At 42.1% G+C, this 26,215-nt stretch overlaps 1 protein-coding gene across 2 annotated transcripts in view; it reads left to right on the top strand.

Moving 5' to 3' along the window:
- The window catches only part of ITGA9 (integrin subunit alpha 9), a 228,970-nt gene that overhangs the window by 51,674 nt on the left and 151,081 nt on the right, over window positions 1–26,215 (top strand). For both annotated transcript variants that reach the window (XM_074843942.1, XM_074843951.1), the window contains exon 15: window positions 255–415. In XM_074843942.1, the coding sequence (XP_074700043.1) occupies window positions 255–415 (161 nt within the window). The remainder of the gene's footprint in view (window positions 1–254; window positions 416–26,215) is intronic.

Consider the following 26,215-nt stretch of genomic DNA (forward strand, 5'->3'; position numbering starts at 1 on the left):
GATGTATTTTTATACATCATTTCCTATGGGAAAGGATGGGCTGGGGAATGTAGCAACATGAAACCTGGGAGTACATTAGTAATTGGATTTGGTTTTGTGCAGCCACAGGAAACTCAGTGATTGATTGAGAGCCTGCAAGGGTTGACCTTTCTTCAAGCACACGTGCCCCGGGGCAACAGAATCCATTGATAGGTGTCTAGAAAATAACTATTGTTCACTGACATCCTTTGTTTCCTTCTTCCTTTTTAAAACAGGTTTGAATTATAACTTGACTGCTGATGTGGCAAAGAAGGAAAAGAGCCAGCAACCCAGAGTTTACTTTGTGACTTCTGGAGAGACAGCGGGGCAGATTGCAGAGAAGTTACAGCTGTCATACATGCAGGAAAAGTGTGATCATTACCTAGCGTATGTCAAGGTCGGTTCATTCTTGTCCTTACTTACATTGGCCTCACTGAAATTCCACTGTGGTTTTTTTTTTTAATATCCAGCCAATTAAAGTGGTGCTGCTTGGCTTCAGATGTTCTTTCTTTTCCTGATGGGTGGATGGAGTTTTTTTTTTGGTGGAAGCCCAGAACTCCTTGTTTGGCATGATTAGTCAGTCTGAGCACCATCAGGCCTTCAAGACCTGGTGCCAGGAATATGTATTTATTTACTTTTGATCAGGCGCATTTGCAGGGAATTTCTTTCTTCTTTTGGCTTGGTTTGTTGCTACACTTGTTATACTCAAAATAAGGAGGCAAAGTTTTGTTTTGGCTGGAGCAACAGCTTTAGTTTTGTATAAGGTCTGACTGAACAAGAGGCTGGTGATGCAATCAGCATGGGAATGGCAGGATAACATGGGGTCTGTCCTGAAGCAGTTGGGCTATTGGGTTTGAAGAGCACCCTGGATTTCATCTGGGCTTCCAAATAGCAGTGGGATAACTTAATTTCACACGTGTCATGGTCATAGGGATACAGAGAGTGCTTTCCAGACATCCTGTGCCATAGAAAGGGTCTGGGCTTCCTGTGACATAATCTTTATCCAGGGTCTGCTAGAACTATAGTTATCTTTGCTTGGCAGCTGTTGTTGAAGAAATGTCACCAGGTGCCATTCTGTTTGCAAAGTAAGCGCAATAGTCTTCTTCTCAGCGAAAAAATTTATAGAATGGATTTAAAAATTATACAGGAAGGAGATTTATCTTTTAAACCACCTATGTCTTAGAAGCACTAATCTGTATCACCAGTCTAGTGGGAAGTATTGTTGTGTGGTGAGCTGCATATCCTCCTTACTGAAGGACGTGTTCCCATAGATGAGTATGACCTAAATTCAATGGATATCACTTGGCACTGTCTTGTTTTGAGAATCCAGCAGGTCCAGACATCCCTCAATGTATAAACTTTTCCAGGAAGCTCCTTCATGCCTAAAAACTGTGAGAACGGGAGATAAAATTCATCCTTTGACTTTATCAACATTTTGTGCATGGCTGTTGAGAGAAAATAAAATAAATAAGGGGACCACCAAGGAGGAAATGCTGTGCTGTTGTGTGGATCTCTGAGAAGAGACTAGGTATCTTCCATGGTTTTTTGTTTCTCAAACAACCTTTGCTTTTTGTTGTGGAAAAGCTCGTTAAAGCAAATGCAGACCTATGAGATTACCATTACGTAGAAAATATGGCTGTGAGTTTACTCATTCTGTTTCTTCTCAAATAAGCACATCTGGTTAGGCTTTCACGTATTGAGTTTGGGTGAAAAGGAGCCATATGCCTTTCTATCTTAACCCAATAACGATTTCTTTCACACTAGCCCTGTTGTAGTTGGGTATCATGCAGAATTCATTAAAGAGCTACATATGCCTAGGAAACTATTTAATTTATTGTAGTATTTCTAGCTGATGTTGGGAATGCAAGGTAAGAACTATTTTTCTGGAAAATTCCTGGGAAATTTGATTTTTATAGGCAAGAGAAATGTTTAAGCATGTTTTAAAATACCAACAACTTAAAGCAAAACAGCTGGTTAACAAACAAGGCTACTGGCTTTCTGTATGATATAAGCAGCTGTTTTTCACAGTTGGAAGAAAAGCAGGAAGTGTCGTTTGTTCATGTAAGGGAGAATGCAAAGTAGTGGGGAAAGATAATCCCTGAGCTTTCATGGGAGAGGTGATATGATCCACGAGGCTACATGACATTAAAAACATCAAAGAGTCCTGCAGACTCTGGAGGAGTGGAAGTGGGGTCATGATCTTTCACGGCTATCCTTAAGTAACAGCTAGTAAAACAAAAACAAAACCCCTAAAAAAACACAAAAACTTCCCCAACTCCAACCGGAAATCTCCTTGATTGCATAGTTTTGTGATGGAATGGGTGATAAAAGATGTGGGCTTAAAATATATGGGGTATTTCACTTAGGCTTTCCTCTTTCCTTTTATTTACTGTATGCCTGATGAATTCTCCTTCATGGCAAATAATAGAATTGTTTGCAGTTGCATCCTTAATCTGGTCACTTTCTTGTTGTTTGTTTGAATCCCCGGTGACAAATAGGTTTATATGGCAATATGAGGATGTCAGTTCTGGGCTGCCTGTGATCAAGGATAGAGAAACTGTTTGGACTTGTGTGTGACTTCGTGTGCTAGCTTGACAAACCCTACCAGGCAAACAAGGTGTCCAGTCCAAATGGCACACGGTAGAGCTCCCTTAGTTCAACAAAAGCCTGTGCCAGGCCTTGCTGGATGACATTGTCTTACCAACATGTAGTTCTAGCATGCTGGAGGCATAAAATGGAAGGACTGAAAAATGTCGTGGAAAAAAATAGACCTATACAAGCTTGCTGCAATTTCTTTTGACAGATTTTAATCTCAAGAGACCCCAGTGAAACTGAGCCCTAAGTTGCAGTCTGCAAATGAACTGACAGGGAGACTCATTAAATCATTCTGCAACTGATGTGTCAACATTTTGAGCATGACTCCTTTCCTATATGTGGCTCCCTCTCAGGACAGGAGCTACTGTTCTTATTGCTGCTACTGAATTTGGGTATTAAAGTCTGTCTTTCCTTATAACTGTGTGACTGAGATAAGTGGATCTCAGAAGGCTTGTAGGATAGATGTAGCTTGGAACTTGATCTTGTAAGAGGTAGGTTACCAAATTACAGCTTAAATTGCTGGAATTATGGTAGTTCATGAGAAAATGTGTTTTTCTGTTTGAGAACAGAGAATGAACTGGAAATGCTTTGGGACTTCAGCATGATCCAAGTTTGGTTTTGTAGTGGGCATGGTGAAGTAGAGGAGAGATGCAGTTTTCTGACTTTTTTTCCCCCCCTCTTCATTGGAACCTGTTTGATGATTTCTAGTGAAGAAACTGTAATTTTTTAGTATACATGGACAGTAATTCCAATACAGTGCCTCAGGTTTTATCTGCAAAATCTGTGTTTGTTTTAATTTAAACAACCTTTGGAGGTTTGACTGATACATTCAGTAGAAAATGGGCAGCTGGTATAAGTGACTATTAATTGAGACGTTCAGGAGCATCGCTGGTTTTCTTGTGTCAGTGCGTGGCTGATCCCCGCCGTCTCTCAGGAGGTGCTTCGCTGCTGGACAGTTCCTCCTCCGGCCGGCTGGAGATGGTGGTGCTGCCACTACAGACCTTGTCTCCTTCAGTGGTGAGAAGACTACTAACAGCAGATAAATATATTTCATGGTAACTGTCAGTCAATTTTGCTGGGGGAAAATGAAGGAAAAGTTTAAATCTGATGAGCTTTTTTTTGTTGTTGTTTAAGAAAAGGGATTTGGGTTTTGGGAGAAGGAATGGCAAACAAATGTGAGAAGATGTAATGTACTAAGAGGAGAAGAAGCGGAGGTTGCAGAAGGGGCTAGAAACAGCAAAGATGAAGAAAAATAGATGGGTTTGAAGGCTTTACACGTGTCTCCTTAATATATGGGCCTGCGGCTGGAACGTAGAGTTTTTTTCTTGGGAACGGCACTCATTTGATAGTGCTCAGAATGCTTGAGCTGTGTGTTTAAGATGTGCTGTGATCAGGGTATGGACTCTGAGGAAACACTGTTTTCCCTTTCCAGTAACTGCACTGGTTATTCCCTGTTTATGTGGGCTCCCCAATATTTACCACAGACTTACCTGTGGGTAGGACGAGAGAATTTGATGTAGACAGCAAAACACACTGTGCCTGCAGATTTATGTGGGGTCAGATCTCATCTTCCTTGATTTATCACAAAGGTGTAATGGTGATGATGGTGAAAGCCCCTTGTACGATTCCTGCATTTATTAAAGAAGCACTGTCTGGTTTCTCACCCCACCATGGGCCAGCCAGCTGGGCTGCCTGTTGCTACCAGTCACTGCTGCCTGTGTGCAGAGTGAACGTTGTAATAGCTTCAAACACCATCAGCAGTCCTGGCACATGATTAAACCAGACGCAGCATTTATATTTTCCAGAGATCTTTATCTTGGTGACTGTCTGGTTGTTTTAAGCAGTCTCATGTTGCTCATCGTATTAACTCTTAATGGATCCGGCTGTAGCTCATGGGGAGGATGGGGCTGAGAATCAACAGAGGAGTGGTGATACCAAAGGCTTTTCATAATGGCATGTAGGTGAGGAGCTCGTGCTGTGTTTGTGCAGGCAGGTTTGGAATAAAATGCTGCCTTTTCAACAGAAATTGCACAGCTGTGTTTTGTTCACTGCTGAATTCTGTAGCCAAAAACTTGCCTCTTTGTAAGTATGTTTCTGGCCTTTGTCTGCCATGCATCACTGTTACCTCAGGTCTCTAAAGATACTCTGCCTGCTGATTTCACACAGCTTCATCTCTAGTGCTCGCCAGTTTTAGTCACTGTTTGTGGTTGTGATTGTTTCTCCCTCTGTAGCTGTTTGATCTCATCTGAGGGGGGTGCCTGTATTAAAATCTTTTATTCTTAATTCACAGTAATCTGGCTTTTTTCTAGAGTGTGGGTAGCAAAGCATTTAGTCTCAGTTGTGTGATGTAGCGATGTTATCACCTTGATCATTTGCAAGATGTACTTTCTTCTGAAAGTTTTCTGCCTGTGAATTAGCATCTCTATGTTGAGGTTTGGCTGGTGGTGTTACAGGATAGAGACATACAGCCAGAGACACTTCAGAGCTTATTTTGAAGGTTGGTTTTTTGGTTTTTGTTTGGTTTTGGGTTTTTTTTTTTTTTTAAATGGGATTGGTTTCTCCCATACTGTCAACACGGAGCCTTTTAGAGGGGAGGGTGGGTTCAGCAGAGCTTGGTTGTTCACTTTTAGCGAGGCCTTTTCTGGGACACTGGTGCTCTGAGCGATGGATGGTGTGTTGGATGTAATGATAACCACTGCTTTGTGGAGGAAGAAGTGAAACCCAGACCCTTAGCAAGTGCAACTCCCCTCGGTAGTGACCCAGCTGGTCCTGCACACCTCTCCCTGAGAAAGGAGAGAAGTCGGAGTAAGTCAAGGAATAACACTTGAAGCAGAGACTGCTTTCACAGCAGCAACAGCTATGAAAGTTTAGTCATGATTATCTAGGATTTCACAGGGCTGGGACCGCTGGGCAGACAAAGGGAGCGCTGACCTGTTCCAGCCTGCAGCAGGAAGTTTATCATCGCTGCGAGATGAAAGCTGCTGTGTAGTTTTGCCAGGAATGATGACTGCAGTGAGATTCAGCGCTAAGACCAAGAGCAGAGTTGATATCTTTGGGTTTGTTCCTTTTTGTTTTCTATAACTTTTTTTTTGCCCTTTTGCTGAGCCAACTGGAGAAACTGTCAGGCCGAGCCAGATGCAGTCATAGCATATGTTCAGCGTTAAAGGGCTGTGGGATAGGTGGGGTGATCATGAAGCACAGGGGTTTATTTACAGAAGCATGCTTTCGGAACAATTCTGTTTTCCAAAACTGCGCAAAGTGTGCTAGTAATCTATTAGCAAAGCCTGCCTCCCCTCCAGCAGAGCAACATAAATATAAACCTGGCAAAATAAATATAGTGTTTTCTGTTGCCTTACTCTGCAAACTGATCAGCCCTCTCTTTTTGGATATGCTCTGGCCAGCACTGCATAGAGCCAATGTCTCACCTTGAAAAATAAGCCAGGGAGAGGAGAAGCTGCATTTTTTCCTGAGTAGTTCATATGGGCAAGGGAAGAACAGTTGCTAGCTGCATGACTCTGGGTTCCTTTTCATTGCCTCTTAAGTACAGGGATTTAGACGTACTAGAAAGAGTATTAGGAGTTGGTGGGAAGACTGACATCTCTGAGCTGAGCATTATCTGTATCAAGATTTAGATACTGTTAACGACCATGGAGTTGTCTTTGACTTTTCCAAAGGTTTTTGCAAGGCTCATGGAGAGCAAGATTATTTTTCGAGGGTGTGCTTATACTCAGGTTTGAAACTGTCCTGCACAAGGTGGCCAAAATGAAATTGCCAAATATGCCTGACACGAGCATCCTTTCGGGGGGACCCATGCTGCAAGTAGTTAAGTGCTGTACGATCTGTTAGGGCTGGTAGTGCAGGTGCATGGGAGAGGAAATTGTAGCAGATACTGTGCTATTAACTGTTTGGGGGCTTTTTACTGTGCAGTGTAGCTAGTAGGGCTGTTCAGTAGCCCAAAGGGTCTTGTGTCCGGAGACCAGCGGGAGGTTTTCAGCTGTGAGCTGAAGACAGAGGTTTTGTCCACATGCCTTCCTCTGCCCATCTTCCCAGGTTTTTATAGAAATCACTTTTTTTTTTTTTTCCTCCTCACACTGACAGATTATATAGCTGGGTGGCAAATGTCTCCTCCTTTCCAGTTGGAGAGTGTCTTTGAGTATTTTCTGCTCTGTACGAAGCTTGTCCATTATAAAAGCAATGAAACAAAAAAGCCCCATCCCGTTTCAAGTTTTAGCAAGGTAACTAATTTTACTTTAGTTCACTGTTGCTCTTGGACTCTTGCTGGCATGTATGAAAAAAGCCAGGTATGTTGTTTGTGGCCCAGGCAGAAACTTGGTTGCTCTGGTAGAGCTGCTGTCAGACAAAGTGTCTGGTCAATCACATTCATGAATCCAAGTAGAGAGACTTCATGCTCCCCAAATGAAATAAATATCATCCTGAATGAGGCTCAGTCAGTAGACTTACAGCACAGTGACTGCTGAAATTCTGCTTTGCCTGCCTTGTATTTCTTTTTACCTGTCGTTTTTAAACTGTAGTGTTCCCTGTTAAAGCCTAAAGGGAATTAAATCTTGAGCTATCTGATAAATTTGTCACTTCGATATATTCTATAATGGGAAATAAATATGACTTATTTTTCAAGTAGTCTCTCAAATACATATTTTTTAAGTTTTAACAGAATTGAGAATTACTTTTATTGCATGCTTAATGAAGCATGACACTTCACTGCTGCTCTTAGACATTCGTTAGCAGGCATATGCCTGGCTTTACTGTCTGCCCACTGAGGTGTTTCTGTCTGATACTGTAGTTCCTCAGAAAGAGATTTCATTTGCAGATTAAACCTTTTGGAGACTCAGAACAGGCAGATTTAGCATGGCTCTTTTAGGGAGGAGGATACCAGTTTGGAGATGCTGTCTAATGGGGCTTTTGTCTGAGAGGAGTCATTGCATTTCCTGGTGATGGCACTTTTAGGAAGTGAATGGCCAAACAGATAAAAGAGGTGCTGCACTTCGTGCTAGGAAAAGTCATTTCAGAAGGCAGGTAATGATGGATAGGAATATTTTTGCTTTCTCTGGCACTCCTGGTTAACCAAAGAGCTTGTTTTCTCAGGTGGAAAGAAGCAGCGAAGAAGGCAACACTACTGTTTTAGAAACTTTCTAAGCTTGTTTTTTGTACAGAGTGATATAAACTAAACATATGATGGCAAATTGTGCTGTAAAAGTTTATTAGTACTTCTTTGGGACAAATTTACACTTAGGGGGAATACGCTTAATGCTAGAGTATTGCTGCAGAAAATTACAATAGGGAACATCTTGTTTGTCTTAGTGGTTTTCCTGTTTATAACACATGGAGGAATATCAGTCTGTGTGGTAATCTCGGACACAGACATGTACACGCTCTGCTGATCCTGTCCAAACTGGGGAGGGCCTGAAATTGTCACCCTTTCATTTTGCTACCCTGAGGAAGGAATGAGCAGGGCACTTCATCAGGAAACATTGGAGGCAACTTCCAACGGAAAACTCCTCTCTAAGCTAAAAAGAAAACAATGAATTTTGCTAGCTGTGGCTTCTGGGTATGTTCCAAACCATATAACCTCCATGTAGTCAGAACAGACTTGAGTCTCCTGGTAGACTCTTACAGATGCTGCGTTTGGTTTGGGTGGCGATGCATAATGCTAATCCAGCGCCCTAATTCATACTGAAAGTGCCTGACAGCATGTTTGAAGAAATGTGGGAGTAATAGGTTGCAGGCATAGAGCTTTTTTGGCAGAAAATGCCTCTTCTCCCTTTCTCGCCCACAGTATAACTTAAATTGTGGAACTGAATTCATCTTGAACTCCTGAGGTCCAGAAACAGTTGAGGAAAGGCGCATACCCTGTGCTGTTACCCTCATGCCCACATGCCCACCGACATTTCCGTATGCAGTGGGGTAGTTACAGATGGTATGGTTGTGCTGGTGATGAAAAGTTACGTCCCTAGTGACAGGCTTCCAGTTTGGTGGGTCGTTTTAATTATTGATTCCCCTTGTAGAGCTCTGTGACCTCTCCTGGAGTCCCAGTTATTGTAGGGAATATTTAGTATTCTGTACCTGGAACCTGCATGTTGTGCTATGCTAGCTGTGTTTCTCCAGTGATTTGAAAAAGGTAGTTATCTGGGAGTTCAAGTTGTTTTCCACTTGCCCACAATGTCTTTGACTGAATGGCGTATGCTTAAGCTTGTTTCCTGACTTTATATACAAGATATTCTTATGTATTGGGTGTATTAGGCAAGTTAGCTTGTGCTTTTCCACTTTGGTGTGTAATGATTTTACAATGGCCTTTTCTCCCATCAAATGTTTGTGGCCACTGTGCTTGCTTTCAGTGGTCATTTTGCTTTGAAAAAAAGATCATCATTGAAAATAAGCATACTTTTGAAAGCAATCCTCAAAGGAGTGAAGTAATCAAAGTTTAAGAATATGTGCAGTCTAATTTTGAGGGTTCGTTTTTTTCCATTGGTGTCCTCTGGCAGCTCAGTGTAATGTGCCATTCGTTTTCATCTGGTGTTAAAATTTTTATTGCTGCATGTGCATTACATAGCTTTAAAAGAACAATTTTCAGGGTATTGTAAAAGCTGCATAGAATATAATTAACTGGTTGATTCTTAAGCAAAAACTGCACCAGAGTTTTCTCTGATCAAATTTCCCCCAGCAACTTCAGTGTTTCACAGAAAACTTCCCCAGAGGATCTTCTAGTCTACCTTTATTGTCAAGTTATTGACCACTTTTTCTCCTTAAGTAGCGCATATTGGTGTTCATGATTTCTCACATGTAACGTGACCAATTTCTTGTAAATAAAGTCCTCCTTGAAATTAACTGTGAAAACTTATCTTCTCCATGAAAACCTGAAAAATACTTAATAATGAATGGCTTTTGCATGCTTTTAATCCAGTATCAAGTTGAATTATTTTGTTGCCATCTTGTTCTAGCTGGTTTTAATCTTCATTTATGTGTGGGTTTTAAGGCACTGAATATGTTTTACTCTGTGATATGTGAATGTACCTAATACCATAAGGCTAGGACTGGGTGATAGCCTGACTGTAATAAATAATGATAATAATGAAAAGGAAGAGAGTCCTGCAGTAGTTTATATTGCCTTTTTTTTTTTAAGTCCTGGGAGAAGACCCAGGCCTGGTATTAAATTCTAGACTGAAATGTGAAGAGTTAGCTGTAAATCTAAGGAAATCTAATGTGAGGGTAAATTTACTACTTCCTCCTTTTGGCAAACACACTGCATCACTTAAGACTTCCTTAGATGACAAAATAAGTTAGAAATACAACTGGTTAAACTTGTCATGACTTAGTAATATTCATCCTATTAGCAGACACACAGCTTCTCATTTGGCAAGATGGACTATAAGGGAACTGACATTAATGTAACTGTGGTGAGAAGGAAAGTGTGTCTAAAAATAGAAACAACTAACAAAGAATGTAAGTTAAAACAGGGTATGTCTCATATAAATTTATACATTCTTTTACATATTTTTGTCCTGCTAGGATATAGAAAGCACCAAGTGAAACATACCATTAGCCATGAAAAAGTGGTTTTGGTGAAGTCCAAGGTTATAGCGACAGTGGTCTTGATGGAAAGGCTTTCAACCGTTCGTGTAAGAGACTAAACTTTATCACTCCGCATGCAAATTTGGCTCGTGTGCTCTTGCTCTGGGAGCTAGAAAGAATGTGAAAACTGAAAAGCCCGAAACTTCATCATGCTCCAAGAAGTTAAAAAAAACCCACCCAAAACCATGTTGAAATATGTATAAAGTTTTTATCCTGTTGCATCTTACCCCTTTCACCGGGGACAGGCAGTGGGTCATGGATGCTTTGAGAACAGACTGGATAGCTGAGGCTGTCTGTAAGATATCTTGAATGTTTTTTGTAAGCATTGAGGTTTTCAGTCCTTAAATAATAAAAAATAATGTGGCAAGTGTTTCTGCAAGTGCAGAAGCAGCAACATTGTTGGAGTGGTACAACCTGTAAACTTTTGATTTTCTGCTCTGTCTTTCAGGTACAAAGTCTTTGAGACCAGAGGGAAAAATTGTAGAGCAGAACCTTTTTTGTTATTGTTTTCTAATAAGGATTTTCTTTATTCAGAGAAAACAGGTGGTTTCATGCAACAACAATAGCTATAAACTACTCCTTTTAAATCATTGAGCAGATCACTGAGTGGTTCTGAATCACTCTTTTGGTTCTGTGCCACTGGGGGAAACAGTTGCTTCATGTCTTGGTAAAGTATAAAAGCCTGACAAATTCACGTGGTAACAAACCCAATTTTGTATGAAAAAGTATTACCCCTGTGAAAGGGAGCGAGTGCAGTTCCCATTTGTGGTACGTGACTTCCCCCACCCCAGAAGCAGCTTGCCCAGGAAAGGCTGCTGGTTTGCCCCCATTCAGTGAGCTCTGCAGTTCACGGTGAAGAAGAGGCTTGAGGCCTCCAGCTGTAATTGGCAACCTATGAGCTCCCTGTGATTTGGAGATGTCGGTGGGGGCCTTGGAACATGCGAGCGTTCCACCCATCCACTGCTCGACTGCAGGAAGGGGGCTGGAGGAGGTGGTTTCCATTTTCTTGTGTTACCCGTGTGATCGTTTCCATGAAAGCTGCCCCTGTCCGCTCTTGAACTGCAGCAGCAAAATTCATGAGCTGGCTTTGAGAGGCTGAGCCCTGCAGCGCAGCCAGGTTTGGGAGCCCAGTCCGCTGTTTGTGCCGACGCAACACAAACACTGCAACCCTGGCAGTAGAAATCAATGGCAGAGCTATCCAGGCTTCAGCAAGGGCTGAGGATCTCACCTGGAGACCGAGCAGACCCTACTCACATGAGACAGCATTTTAAAAGCCTTTCCTGAACCCACTAAATCTTTCTGGCATGGGGGAATGTACAGGGAAGGGATCTTACCCCTGTACTCGGCACTGGTGAGGCTGCACCTTGATGAGTGGGTTCAGTTTTGGGCCCCTCACTCCAAAAAGGCCATTGAATGACTCGAGCGTGTGCAGAGAAGGGCAACGGAGCTGGTGCAGGGTCTGGAGCACAGGTCTGATGGGGAGCGGCTGAGGGAACTGGGGGGGTTTAGTCTGGAGAAGAGGAGGCTGAGGGGAGACCTCATCGCCCTCTACAACTCCCTGAAAGGAGGGTGCAGAGAGCTGGGGATGAGTCTCTTGAGCCAAGGAGCCAGCGCCAGGACAAGAGGGAATGGCCTCAAGCTGCCCCAGGGCAGGGTCAGACTGGCTCTTAGGAAGTATTTCTTTCCAGAAGGGGTTGTTGGGTGTTGGAATGGGCTGCCCAGGGCAGGGGGGGAGTCCCCATCCCTGGAGGGGTTGAAGAGTCGGGTTGACCCAGCGCTGAGGGATCTGGTGGAGTTGAGAACAGTCAGTGTGAGGTTCATAGTTGGACTGGATGATCTTCAAGGTCTTTTCCAACCGAGGTGATTCTGTGAATGGGTGAGTGTTTAAGCCGGTTGGGATGGTGCTTCTACCTCTGGTATTTCCACTCCTGCTGAATACACGGGGGCAGGTTGTGGTGCCTGTATCTCTGCTTGACCGATACATATGCAGTCAATTGTGGCAAAATGCATCCTTGAAATGGAAATGCTGCGTGAAACCGTGCTGTGACATTGTAGCCATTGCAAGCAATAAATATTATCCAAAGTGCTGGTTTTTATTTGTCCCTTCTAAGAACTTGGACAAATGCCGAAATTTATTTTTAAACTTTATATAAGCAACTTAAATATTTGTGATGGCTCATTCTTCTTTCCTTACTATTTTAGGAACAGTCTTAATTTTGCCCTGCGTTGTTTCTGTTGGTCTTTTTTGACATTAGTTCTCTCTCTCTCCGCTTTGGTAACAAAATGATCTAATGTCCTCTGCTGACTGAAGGCTGGTGGGTTCAGCACAAGGCTGCTTGCTTCAGGGAATGAGCAGAATGTATTTACAGGGCTTCTGCTGTGTCCCCCTCCTACCCATGAAGCAGCTATCAAAAAATCTAACATTTCTGACTGCGTTATCTGTATTTATCTTACTTTTGGTGTAAATGCTGTCTTTGTCATCTTGAAAAGAATACTCTTGAGTGTGACTCTGAAGAGCAGTGTGGTGGGCAGCCAGCTTAACATTTAATACTTATCTATTATTACTATTAATCTCTTACTCTTGTAAGCATTTACATTACGTCTGTCCCTAATTCTTTAATGCAGTGGTTCTTATATTGTCAGCCTTGAAAATGTTGCAAAGGCGATAAAGGTAAAATGCTGCTTAATAATCTCATCTTCGTCTTCAGTTTAAATTTTTTTCTTCCCAAATTCTCTGTGTATAGGTTTGGAGAACTTCTTAGAGATCTGTGTTACATGTGAGGTAGAGGGAAGTCTAGTCAGCCAGATAAATGCTTATGCTTTGTGATGTATTTTGCAAAGGACTCATTACTAAATACAGTAGATTGATACATGGGAATCTTCTTCACAACAAAACGTTGTTTAGTGTGTTGGTTTTCCTACTACTAAATCTTTTCTTGTTCTGCTGAAAGCGTTCCTCCAGTGCCAGGCTGGATGATAGGTGTAGGCCATGAGACAAAAGTTGTGTAGCAGTTTGCCAACAGCTCAGTATTATCCAAAAAGAGCTTGATTTATGATCCCTGGGGAGCATGGCATGTAGGTTAGCTTAGATTGCCAAGAAGCACACTGCCAAACTTACACTCCACCTAGGAGCTCATTGGTCTATGCTGGACCTGCAGCTGACTCTAGGCTTTGGCAGAGGAATTTAGCGTACCTCTATTGCAAACTGTTTAGTCTCTTTTAAAACCTTTTTGTCAGCTGACAACTGTCAAAACTGTGCATCAGTAACTACAGGTTGCAGTGTTTCAGATGACTCTGCTAATTTCCTTAGTGGGTATTTAGTTAGAAATAACATAGTTAAAGAGAGGCATGGTCAGGTTTTGCTCATTTGGGTACCACTTGCAATTTTGGACAGATGGAATATTCTTATATATATGAGCTTTGTCCTTACCATTTGATCTGTGCTCCACCCTCAGAAACATTTTTCCTTTTGAGGTGTTGCAAGAAGTTATTTTTGTGGACGCGTACTACTGAATCTGGGTATGAAAGACAGGACTACATTAAGCTGTGGGCTGCAAATTGTTATCTTATGTATACAGTAAACACAGACGATGAAAGTCTTGACCCACAAGATTGCTTCACTAGACAGATGGATGAAAGTAACTAAAAATATGCAAGTTAATTTCATTCCCTCAGGAAAGGCCTTTGGGTCATGAAGTGTCTTATTTTTACTTTACTGTTTTTACCACTAATTTACTAATATTTTGACTAATATTTACAACTTTTAGTATGCGTTTTCAGCTTAGCCTTCATTTTACACAAAGCATACATTTCTGAGTAATGAGCTGGAATAAACTCCAGACATTTGTATAACTAAACCTTCTGCTATTCCCCTTTTCTCTTACTTTGGAGCAGTCCTGTTCATATTCAGGGAGAGGGAGTGATGCTGCTTTTTATGTTAATTATATTTACAGAAGCCACCCCTAATCAAAATTTGTTTGGAAAAGAAAGCCTGTTTAGAAAGAAGTTTAAAGGGCCATCTTCTCTAGGAAAAGAAAAACAGTAAGAATATATTATAGTAGTATCTAAAAATTCCTAAGAAGGCATGAACTTTTACTGTGCTAGTCATAAACAAAAGCATGTTTAGGAACCTTCAGATGCAGTAGTCTGTCAGGACTGCTTTTGCCTGCTTTGCTTGAGAATTGCTGCTGAGTAATCCAAGGAAGGAGAAATCACTGAAGGGAATGAGAGATGGCTGCAGCTCTTGCATACAGTGTGTTATTTCCATACTTACCTCAGCTAGATCTCTTTCAAGCCTGTGTTTTATGAACACAATTCATGACTTAAAAGGTGTATTGATATTTTACTGTTGCATTTGCAAATGGATCTTTTCAGTTGACAATCTTCAGGTTTTTGTTGAAGCACTGAAAAGAGGTGCAATTTTCCTTTTCTGCATACAAGAATGTGGGGTTTTATTTTCCATGTAATATTTTTCTGAAATGTACAAAGGGACTAAGCTATGATGCTGAGCATATTTAATTCCAGCTCAGTCATTAAAGCTTGTTACCTCATAGCACTTTAGGCCTCCTGGAAGAACTAAATGATTCTACTTGCAGCAGAAGGTAGCATACTTAAGACGCTTTCAAGGAGTTTCTCTAGAACAAGATGCTAACAGTTGTCATCTGAGAGGAAAAGTGACAGCAGCACTGGCATAAATGAGGCTGATGTGCATGGCTGGGTGATACTCATCACACTTTCCATGTCTGTAGCTATTCACCTTTGGTTGCCCTTACAATTAATGGTAGGAAATAAGCATTTTTAAGGCACGATTCACTTGGCCCACTCCACGTGTGTGTGTTAGGGTGTGACAAGTCAGACTCCATTGACTAGGTCTCCACTGACTCACAAGAAAGCCAAAGGCAACTTGTTGGAGGTAGACATCTGTTTTCCAGATGTCTACAGTTAGCCAAATGAATCCCACTCAATCCAGTCCAGTGTTGTCTGACATTATTTGCAAGTTAAGAAGGAAAAATGCTCAGTTGGTAACGATGCACTGATCTGTTTACAACGTTCTATTTAAGTGAATCAAACTGAATTTTAGCCAAAGGACTGGAATAGAGAAGTGGTACAGTCAAAAACTCACTTTCCATCCGACACCACACCCCACCCCCCCGCAGTCAAATAACGAGCAAAAAATCAGGCTTTTCAGCTATAAATCTGAACTCAACATGGGACACACAAGGTCTAGTGGAGTGAAAAGGTGTGAAAGTGAGCAGAGCACAACTGCTGTCCTATGTTCCTGTCTTTTCTGCCTGATGGTCATGGGGTAAAAGATATAGGAGTCTTTCATACATCCAAATCCTACTGATTTTCTTCAGCTTCACTGAAATGTGATGTGATGGCTATCCATGGTCAGCAAATTCGTATTCCTGTATTACAGATGGGTAGCCCACCTTGTTTTTAAAATGGCAACCAATGCATGTGGGAGCTCGTCACAGCCTTTCTATTGGTAGTTGCAGTAGTGGTTGGATCAGAGCCCCGGCAAACAACCCAACAGCTGTGAAAGATGTTAGCTAAATGGTTTTAAATAGTTTATATTACTCTCACTGAAGATCTTAGTAGTAGCATTGTTATGGTCTACTACTACTTCATGTTTGAAACGCCTGTAAAGTTACCTTGTGTTTGAAGCCAGTCATATTTTACACCTCATCTTTTGAAAATTGAGTGGGCATAAGGGTAAAATCTGCTTTGCTGGAAACGAGATGCAAGTGAATTCAGTAGTACAGTTCTCTTAGAATTTTTGTCATCACTTCAGAGTTTGGAGAGCCAATTGTGGAGTGTAGAAGGCAGATGGTGTGGCATGGGGATGTTAACACAAGGGGCTAGATGAGGCTTGTGTTTGGACTCTGCCAGGATCAAGTGTCATCAGCTTTTCCTTCTTAGCAGTGTCCACAGCTCTGTTAAACACTTTTGCAAACAAACCTGTAGGAGTGCAGGTACAATAAATTCAGGCATTACTTATGCTGTAAGCATTCAGAGATGCTTCCAGCTTGGTATGAAGAGGAATACATTTCTTTTTTTCTTCTGTGAAAACCCTTGTGCCTCCCAGATAAAACCTTTTGCGTTTTGTTTTGGGGATTTGTTTTTTGGGGTGGTTTTTTTTTTGGTGTGTGTAATGTAAGGCTTAACCAAGAGGTGAAAACATGCATAAGGTGTTTGGGATTTTAATAACTGATACATCTTTGAGATGATCATGAATAGATTTATTCTTGTGTCTCCATTGCAATGTGATTAGCCATATCTTCAGAAAGTTGCATTACGCTTTCTTGGCCCCTCAAGAAATAAGGTGTTGATGAAACATCTGTTCCCATGTTCCAGTGTTAAACATTTAAGTTGAGATTTTGTGTCAAGATTTTGCTGACTTACTTTATAGGATTTACCACTAAGATCTTTTAAATCTGTCTCCAGTCATGGGAAAACAGCTAAAACATGAGAATGAGTGTTATTAAGTAAAGCTGTAAGAAAATTCTTCTCTTCTCCCCCCCTTGTTTTGATTTTTTTAAAAGTTCTGCTTGGATCTAATTGTTTTAGGTTATTTGTACTGCCTGATAATTGACTCGATTTATGACAAAATAAATCGTAAAACCCACTTAATCCATCCCTGAACAGTTTGCCGTCTAATTTAGATCTGCTGTTAGAAAGAGATTGGAACAGAGAGAACAGCATTGTCCCACTGGCAGGCTGAACTCTAGTTTCAGAGAGAGGTTTCTGGAGTGGGAGAAACAGTGAATCGACCTTTCTCTACTATAGTAGGAAATGACTGTCTGTACAAAAGCATGCAGCAGGGGCTTGGAGGGTGCCTAGCTGACCTGCCATGTAGATTAAAATAAATAATGTTAATGAAAAAATATGAGTTCTTTGTAGAAAGTTTAGCAGTCAGTTTGTTATTTTTCTTCATGAAAATCTTCAGTTTTCCATGAAAAGTAAACGTTTTTGCAAAAGGTCCATTGTTTTTCCTTATAAAGTTTTACTTACCCTCTTGTTGAATCGTTGTCACCTCCTTTGTTGAGCTGAAATGAGTAACTGTTGAAACATTTACCTAAAACTGAAGTAATACTGGTAGTACATGTGAAGGCAAAAGAACACGAGGGTCTTGCCTCTTAAAAGCTGCTGTGTTGAGGTTGATCCAGAGATTACTGAAGTCAGTGGAAAGAGTAGCACTAATCTGAAAGGGCTTTTGCTGGGTGCCGCGACAAAGTGGTGGTACTTGGTGGTGGGGAGGAAGGCGTTATGGACAGTGATGGGAAATCATCAACTTTCTATAGCAAACAAAAGTTTTGCTGAGAAATTACACTTTTGCTGCAGCAGATGTACTTCGGTGTCTTTCTCAAGTTTTGTTGCCCCATAAATGAAGGACTGGGTTGCCTTCACTGTGGGAAGAGGAAGGAAGAGAGCTGGAGGAGAGGCCTGGAGAGGAGTTGTTCTTGCTGTCAGTGGGCGAGCAAAAGAATAAACTGCAGCAGTGACTTCTGGGGTAGGCAAGTATGTTCCTACAACTATGGCTACCATCCCACAAGTCCTGATCCAAACTACAGAGCTGCAGCTGCTGGGATTTTAGGTTATCAGCAATGTAAGGAGGGACCAATCTGTTGCCTTAGTGGTTACCAGTCTGCCAGTGATGAGCATCATCCCTGCCCACCATCTCTGAGGACCCATGCATTTGCAGCACGGCACAGCTTGTGCACTCTCAATCTCTTCTCCCCTTCCCAGGAAAGAGCATTCCCTGCATGTGGGGCCCCTAGCAGAGGGGTCACGCAGTCCCCATGGGTCATGGACCTGGCATTTTCGTCGCTGGGTAGCAGATGTGAAAATGACTCCTGGAAAGGTTCACTTGACTTTGGCTGACTTCAGTCTGTCCTGTTTGCTTAACTTCCTAAACGCACGGTAAGGAAGTTGTTAAAACACACTCTCCGTTTCTTTCCTTCCCAACAGTGTTCATCTTAAAAGCTTTAGAAGTGCAGAGAGGCAGAGACGGAGTTCCTCTTGTTCTGTGCCAGCTTCTTTCAAGGCTAGGCTGCCATGATAAAAATAAATAGCTTTCTGGCGGTCAGGCGCTGCTTTCGGTGGGAAATTGATGGCATTTTCAATTTTTATTTCTATAACCCTTCGGCTTTCGTACCAAAACTTAAAACTTTCTCCATGTCTTTGGCTGCTGATTTTGTTGAATTAGTATTGCATTTCCTGCCTTAAACGAACAGTGAGGAAAACTTCAAAGGAAACAAGTGGACAGGGGAGGACGGTGTCAGCAGTCAAAAAAAGTCAAGCAGTTTTCCTGCTAGTGAAAGGACATTTTAATCAGCAGGGCCTCCACTGCAGGATTAGTAGCAGTGACTGAGAACGAAGCAGAGCTGGTAGGGGAACCTGCCCATTCCTCCCAGTAGCAGCTTGTGTTTAAGCAAGGCATACTCTTTGTTTATATGGCCACCACCACATGCGTGACAGATCTAATTTGCCACCTTTGTGAATAGAAAAGTTAATCTCGGTAAGGTGGTTTATTTTTAGTTAGTCTACAAAAAAGTAAAATGAAGGAGAGGCGGAGTTGGCCTCACAGTATGCTAGGTTAAAAAGTCTAAATTTATGTGTAGTGCAAAAACTTTCAGTTTATTTTCACTGTTTCTTTTCTATAACAAACACTGCTTCTTTTAATGTAAGAGCAATTCCTTCTCCTTTCTTAGCACTGAAACACTCTTTTGAGCTTTTCCTTTTAGCAATCTCTTTGCTTCATTTTAACTCATCAGCATGGTTAAGTTGTAGGATCTTGATCTCTAGCTGCATTGCAAAGAGGAGATTAATTTCTTAATTAACTGCTGCTTCTTGGAATGCTGTTCCTGTAATACACTTCACAAGGGAGAGCTAGTTCAGGTCATAGCGATTATTTCCTCTAAACCTGAAATAAATACTTGTAGTTACTGGTGGGATGAACTTCAGATCAGCACATCAATGTTAGTAAACTCAAAACTTTCTGAATTACTTTCTGAAGTTTAAGGCAAGTAGTTCTCCCCCAGAGAAGCGTTTCAGCATGTTAGTGATGCTAACACTAACACATGTCCTAATCATGACAGCAGACTCCTCTCCTGCCTCTGGGCTTTGGCTTTATTCTGGGGTTTCAACTCAAACCTTGGAGATGGTATTGGTTTGGGTTTTTTTTTCCCCTTTGTTAAACTTACCAGTGCATCTCAGAATAAGATAGAATAAAATAGTACGTGGGCCGTGGCATGTTGCCATGTGAATGAATGGTGGGTTTTAACAGTTTTCTTAGGAAATAAAAAGAAAATAGTGGGAACTTTACTCTTTTTTTTTAAAAAAAAAAAAAAAAACCAAACAAACCCAAAACAAACAAAAAACACCAACACAAAACCAAGCACAAACTAAATAAAGCTTTATAGGGTAAGCAAGTGGCTGATGTTTCCCTGCTGGTAAAATCTGGTACCCGTCATCTGATCTGTAAACCAGGGCTGGCAAATGATACTGCTGCAGAAAGCTGCCTTGGGGCTGCTGAGTAGGACTTGTAGGAGAGAAGGGACATTACTGAAGACACTACTCATGCCTACATTCTTCTCCAAGATCTGTTGCAGGGATGCCCCCCCTTTTTCCTGGGCTGGCTGTCATGGGCTGGCCCTTACCACACTGTTCATCCCTGGTCGCCCTCAGGTTCACGCCAGTGAGGTGGCTCAGCAACTGTCCTGTAAGACCTGTGCTTCTGCTCACCCAAATGTGTCTGGCCTGTGCCTCGCTGCATGGTGCCGCTGCTGTAGCGTGTCCCAGGAGGTTGCCAAAGGGCTCACGCAGCTGTGGCTCTCCCACCTTCTCCCCCCTCCTCTCCTTCCAGTCCAAGGACACCCTACTGCTACGGGGTCTGGGATTCTCATGCTGCCATGTAACCTGATAGGAATGGGGAGGGGAGGGTGGGCTGGCGGTAGCAGACTCAGTGGGGCAGGTTCCCACAGGCAGTTAAGACCTATGTGTGCGAAAAGTGGTGATGAGAAAGCACAGCCATCGATTTCTAGGCTAGTACTTGCAGGAAGGCTTGGGGAGGGGTGGCTGGAGAGCTGTCAGTCAGAAAGGGACCTGGGGGTGTTGATTGACAGCCGGCTGAACAGGAGCCAGCAGTGTGTCCAGGTGGCCAAGAAGGCCAATGGCATCCTGGCTTGTACCAGCACTAGCGTGGCCAGCAGGGACAGGGAAGGGATCTTACCCCTGTACTCGACACTGGTGAGGCCGCACCTCGATTACTGTGTTCAGTTTTGGGCCCCTCACTCCAAAAAGGACATTGAATTACTTGAGCGTGTCCAGAGAAGGGCAACGAAGCTGGTGAAGGGTCTGGAGCACAGGTCTGATGGGGAGCGGCTGAGGGAACTGGGGGGGTTTAGTCTGGAGAAGAGGAGGCTGAGGGGAGACCTCATCGCCCTCTACAACTCCCTGAAAGGAGGTTGCAGAGAGGGGGGATGAGTCTCTTGAACCAAGGAACAAGCGCCAGGACAAGAAGGAATGGCCTCAAGCTGTGCCAGGGAAGGGTTAGACTGGCTATTAAGAAGTATTTCTTTCCAGAAGGGGTTGTTGGGCGTTGGAATGGGCTGCCCAGGGCAGGGGGGGAGTCCCCATCCCTGGAGGGGTTGAAGAGTCGGGTTGACCCAGCGCTGAGGGATCTGGTGGAGTTGGGAATGGTCAGCGTGAGGTTCATGGTTGGACTGGAGGAGCTTCAAGGTCTTTTCCACCCCAGGTGATTCTGTGAAGGGAAGTTTAGGGAGCAGTGTCCAAGTGACAGTCAAAAAACCCCCAACAGTCCCCCAAACCATAAGAATAATCCAAGCATTCTAGTTTTGGATCAAAATGTGACAGGGAATTTGTTATTTTAAACAAATTACCTTCAGGCACTGGAGTGCTATTGCTACGATATGGTTTACTAAAATGATGTGAGGTCTGCTCTCTGCTACTTTTGCATATAACCTTGCTGAAGGGAGCGCAGCTGTACGTGCAAGAAAGGCAAGGAAACCTCCTCCCATGGCTTCTAACCAAGGAGTTCATGTTTTTGTGTGAAGATTTATAGCTGTGTAATAAACATTCCTCCGGATTAGCACGATGATATTTTAGGTATCCGAGTTGCATCAATCAGTGTGTGAAGGAAACCTTGACAGAGCAGGAAGCTGAGCGATAAACTTGGATGCCTGCTACCATAGCACTCTACAGTTGCACAGCTTTGTTCAGCAGTACCCGTGGCATAAGGCAAAATTTGTTCCTGAAGGTTTCTGATGGCAGGACTGCCATTTCCCTGGCTCCTGGGGGGAAGAAAACAGGCCATTTTCACATTTGTTCCTACAGCAATGTGGTGGGTTGCATTGCCTGTACCCAGCTAATTCTACCTCCCAGTATCACCCAGGGTATGGAAAGGACATTTAGGGAGTCTGACCTCTCTAAGATGCACAAATATACTGTGTAAGATTGTGTTTTGACTCTTATGAGGTAGGATAGAAGCTCTCAGTTTGGGAATCCCTACATGTGTTAGATTCTGCTCTCCTCGCCCCAGGCTTCATCTTCCTCTGCTTTCTATTGAAGATCTGTTTGTCTGTCTGCTGCTTTCTCACAGCCCTTCTTTTTGTTCCCATTTTTCTCCACGAGAGCCAGAGAGTGTCCGGTCTTTGATGTTTTTATGGCATTGCTGCTTTCCCACAGTATGTGGCTGCTGTGTCTGGTCTGTCACCAGTCCTCCTAGGCAGCAGCTTAGAAAATGCCTTGTTTAATGACTGAACGAACTCACACGGTGTCCTATGATTTCCCTGACATTTATTAAGCATTTTATGCCACCATGTGTAATATTGCAGAACAATAGTTTTGTGTCCCATTATCTAGGAGCACAATCATGATAGTATTATTTAACAAAGACATCAGTGTAATCAGAAGGACTTTTCCTTAAGTCTAAGCTTTGCTTTACATGGCTCTCTTGAAATAATGGACTGCTGTTGTGCAATGATATATATATATATATAAAGCTATGTGAAGTCTTCTTCCACTCTCATAGATTTAGTTAGCAGGTCAACTCAGGAGGCTTTACAAATTACTTCAGCACCTTCCTTAGAGATGAGCACAATACTGTGTTCTGCTATTTCCAAGTACTACCCTCATCTACTTTTTTTTTTCTTTAGTTAAATTTAACTAAATGTAGCCAGAGGCTGGCTTGCTTGTTTGTGTTAGGACATCATTGTCTTCTACTATAGATGAGGTTCTGTATCCTGTGGTGATGCCCAGTTTCTGCATTGCCCAGAAAAAAGAATTAAATACTCTTTTTTTTTTTTTTTTGACATATTTGGAAACAGTGAAATGTTTACTTTTTTTAAAATCTTCTTTTTCCTAGGAGAATTCCTAAGGGCCTAGGGTACTGAATTAAAAAGAAATAATGAGAAATGCAAGATCAGAAAGTAGATCTGTCTCCTTTTGTTCCACTGCTTCTCTCATCTGTTGCATTTCAGTTATAGTATGACAGTTTGCCATATTCCCACATAAGACTAGCAGAGATAATTTTTAGTCAGTGCTCCAGCCAAAGATGAAAACTTTCTCAAAATTCCCTATTTGTGTTAATACATAGCAAAGAAAAATGCCACGGTCATAAAAAACCCTATCCATCGCATTTGGATAGGCAGAGGTGAAATTTTGCTTAATGATCTAATCCTGCCCATGCATCTGTCTGTATACCTCCTGAGCAACCAGTGGCAGAGAATGCAGTTGCTTTCTCAATTCTTCAGTTTCATCAGAGTTCACTTTGTCAGGGTCAAAAGTATTCTGGGGTTTTAATTACACAGTGTGTTTTCCTGAGGAACCCATGGGCATACTGCACATAGAGTTCTATGCCACCATACTCCCAACACAGTGTAAACAGTATGAGTCAGGACATGAAGTAACTGTGAGCACTGGTTGGGCACCTTTTCAGCCAGTCTTTCGCTAACAGAACTTTTGCAGCAAAAAAAATTCACTTTTTTTTTTTTGAAGCCGCTGCAGGTCATTCCTCTTATGAGGCACGTGTCTGATTTTAGTTTTGAGCTGTAGGCACAGGTTCTTGTTATGCTTAACGTTGGCTTTAGACTTACAGATGTCAATTTGGGGATGCGTTCTAGACATTCTGAAAAGAGGGGAGTTTCTGAATCAGAAGATAAGGGGACACACGAGGATGCTCTAACTGCATAGCAGCAGCACAGCTATAGCTTCAGCTTCTTGTAATTTAAAAATAAATGATGGACGCAGAATCCATTCTGAAGAAATTAATTGTCCTACTTGATTAAGAAAGATTTCGGTCATGCTGCCATGTATGTGGGTTGAAAGAAAGGTTTGACTTGGATGAATTTCTGAAAGGGGGAGACGTGCAGGAGATTTGGATGCTGAGATGTGTGGGAGAAGCAGTGAGCTGGATGCTTAAAAGCTGAGGGGGCTGCTCAGTCAGGTCAGAGCAGCGTTAGCACGCACAGTTCACAGGAGACGATGTAAGTGCAGGCAGCACCGTGTTGCTCAGTGTGGATCAGCCTGCATCTTTTCAGCAGAGCAGACCCACTTCCAGATGTCAGTGATGTGTTCTGATCCTTCCCCCCAAGGATTTTTGTGGGAACCTGAACTTTGCTTTAGGTAGAAAGTCAAGTTCCACGAAAATTTCAGGAAAGTAGTCAGCCTGCTGCTTCCACTTACAGATTTAGGCTACAATAGAAGAGTCAAAATTGAGCTTATATGGGGAATTTTACATGAAAATCAATGGACAAGGTTGTGTTTCTGCTAGGGACTTATTCCGGGGTTGGTTTCTGTGGGTGGTTTCCAGTGTGATCAGGTCAAACTTAAGCGAGTCCATCTACACTTCACTGTAATTTTTGTATGTGCTAGTGGTACCATGTGGATGAATCCTTTGAGTGTTTTTCACATCTATAGTGGTGGTCTGTAAATGAAACATTTATCTTTCTGCAGGAGTCTTGGTTGTATATTTGTGCAGGTAGTGTGTTGAAGACCCCAGAGCGCTCTGTTCTCTAGAAACCACTCTTGGTCCTTACTTTTCTTTTTGTGTTCCAAAAGAGCTCTTTGCTTTTCCTGGGCTGTTTAGTGGGCTCTCTGAGGAGCTCACCCATCCATTGCGTTATTTTTAAGGCGTGGAATTTTTCAAAGGCTTCAGAGTTGTGGATTGTGGGCAAAGAAATGTGGCAATGGTGTTTGCTCAGTGTTAGTATAGTTTTGATCAGAAACAGCACAGATAATGTGTCTGAAACAATTTCTGAAAATGGCGCTCTATTCTTTCATTGAAAATGCCTATTTATCAAGGAAACGAATTTTGCCATTTCAGGAATGTGAGCTTTAGGATGTGTGGAACTCCTGGGTGGGTTGGTTGTTTACCAAATAAGAAATACACTGAAAAGAAAAGCTCTCCAGAACATATTAAATAACTCCTGCTTGTGCCTCGAAGTATGGAGGAGAAAAAAGACCTTCTGGATGAAATACCCAAACTTGAATTCATGCTTCATCTAACACAAAGAAGCTGCTCTTGCTTTTCATAAATCTTTCATTACATTGAGCTACAGTGGACGTTTACTGCAGTTTTCAAGTCCCGAGTCAGTATATTCAGACCTCGTAGCCATGTTGTTGTATGGATTTATTTTTACTAGGGTTTCTAGTGCTTTCCTTGAGCGATGTGATCCACAGCCCTAAAAATTAATCCTTCTGTGGCAGAGACTGTGAAGCTAAGGATTATTGGGAAGGTCATAAGCTCTCTCCTATATAAAAATAATTTACTAAGTAGTGCAGGAAACCGTGTAAGAATTACATGAAATGAGGTCTGAGCCAAAACTTCCCCTAGCATGGACGTTTGAGGCAAGACTACCTTCTCTCTGTTCCAGAGCCAGACCCATAATACGCTCACTGGTAAAGCCTTGGCCAGCTCTTCAGCTAGAAGACTGTATTAGCCAGTTTCTAGAATGAAAGTATGGACTCAATAAGAGATTCATTACACACAGCAGAACAAACTGGTTCATTAGATAAAAGCATCTGTGCTTTTCATATCTAACAGAATCTCAACATTTAATTCAAGTGTCTTTTTTCAGGCTACTATCTTGCACACTGTGGGAAGTGGGTCTGCCTGAACTGTCCATAGCACTACCCACCTCTCTCTTGAATGGTACCCAACAATATAAATTAAATTATTTCTCTAAAGTGGCTGTTACCCTGGCTTTATCAAAATTAGATTTTGTGTGCACTGGTTATCTTTTCCATTTTCTATATGTTTCTGAATTTCATCATGGCCTTTTCTAGTTTTGGCTAAACTTAATAATTTGGCATCACTTGCCACTTCAGTGATTGCTTATTTTTCCCAATCATTTAAAATTACATTAAACAGTGGTCCTCACTCTTTGAATGTCAGACTGCACTCTTAACCTCTTCCTGCATTTCTTCTATTAATGGTTTAACATGATAAAAATTCTGACATGAATCATCCAGGGAAGGAAAATGTTCATGCGAAAGACAACGCTTGGAGCACTGTTCATAGAAATGTAAAGCTTTTAGAAACAGCATCACATCACTAGGAATTTGCCCTCTTACCCCCACCCCCTTCCCCAGAGCCTCACCAAAACCAAAAGCAAAACAATAAAAAGGCAAGAAGTGCAGGTAAAGGCTTAAGTGTTACGGGATTTTTTTAACTTTTTTTTTTTTTTTACAAAGAAGTTACTTTCTTAAAGGAAATGGTGAAATAATCACTGTTTTCTCCTTTTGAACATATTCTGTGCTTTATAAATGACTTTGGAAGCACTGAAATGTTGTCACTGAACATCCAAAGGTAGGAAGAGCCTGCTTGTCTCCATGCTTTGGGTGAATTCAGGTCTGGTCTGGCTCTTTGCCTGGCCTCCCTCAGCATAAAAATAGACCTCAAAGTGTTCAGTGGTCCCTCCATGGGCCCCCGATGAGACAGTAACGTTCCAAGTGTCCCCTGACAAATGCAATACTAAACATGCCTGGGTAG

Source organism: Strix aluco, chromosome 1 (genome assembly GCF_031877795.1).
Source record: "Strix aluco isolate bStrAlu1 chromosome 1, bStrAlu1.hap1, whole genome shotgun sequence".
NCBI classification, from domain to species: Eukaryota; Metazoa; Chordata; class Aves; order Strigiformes; family Strigidae; genus Strix; species Strix aluco.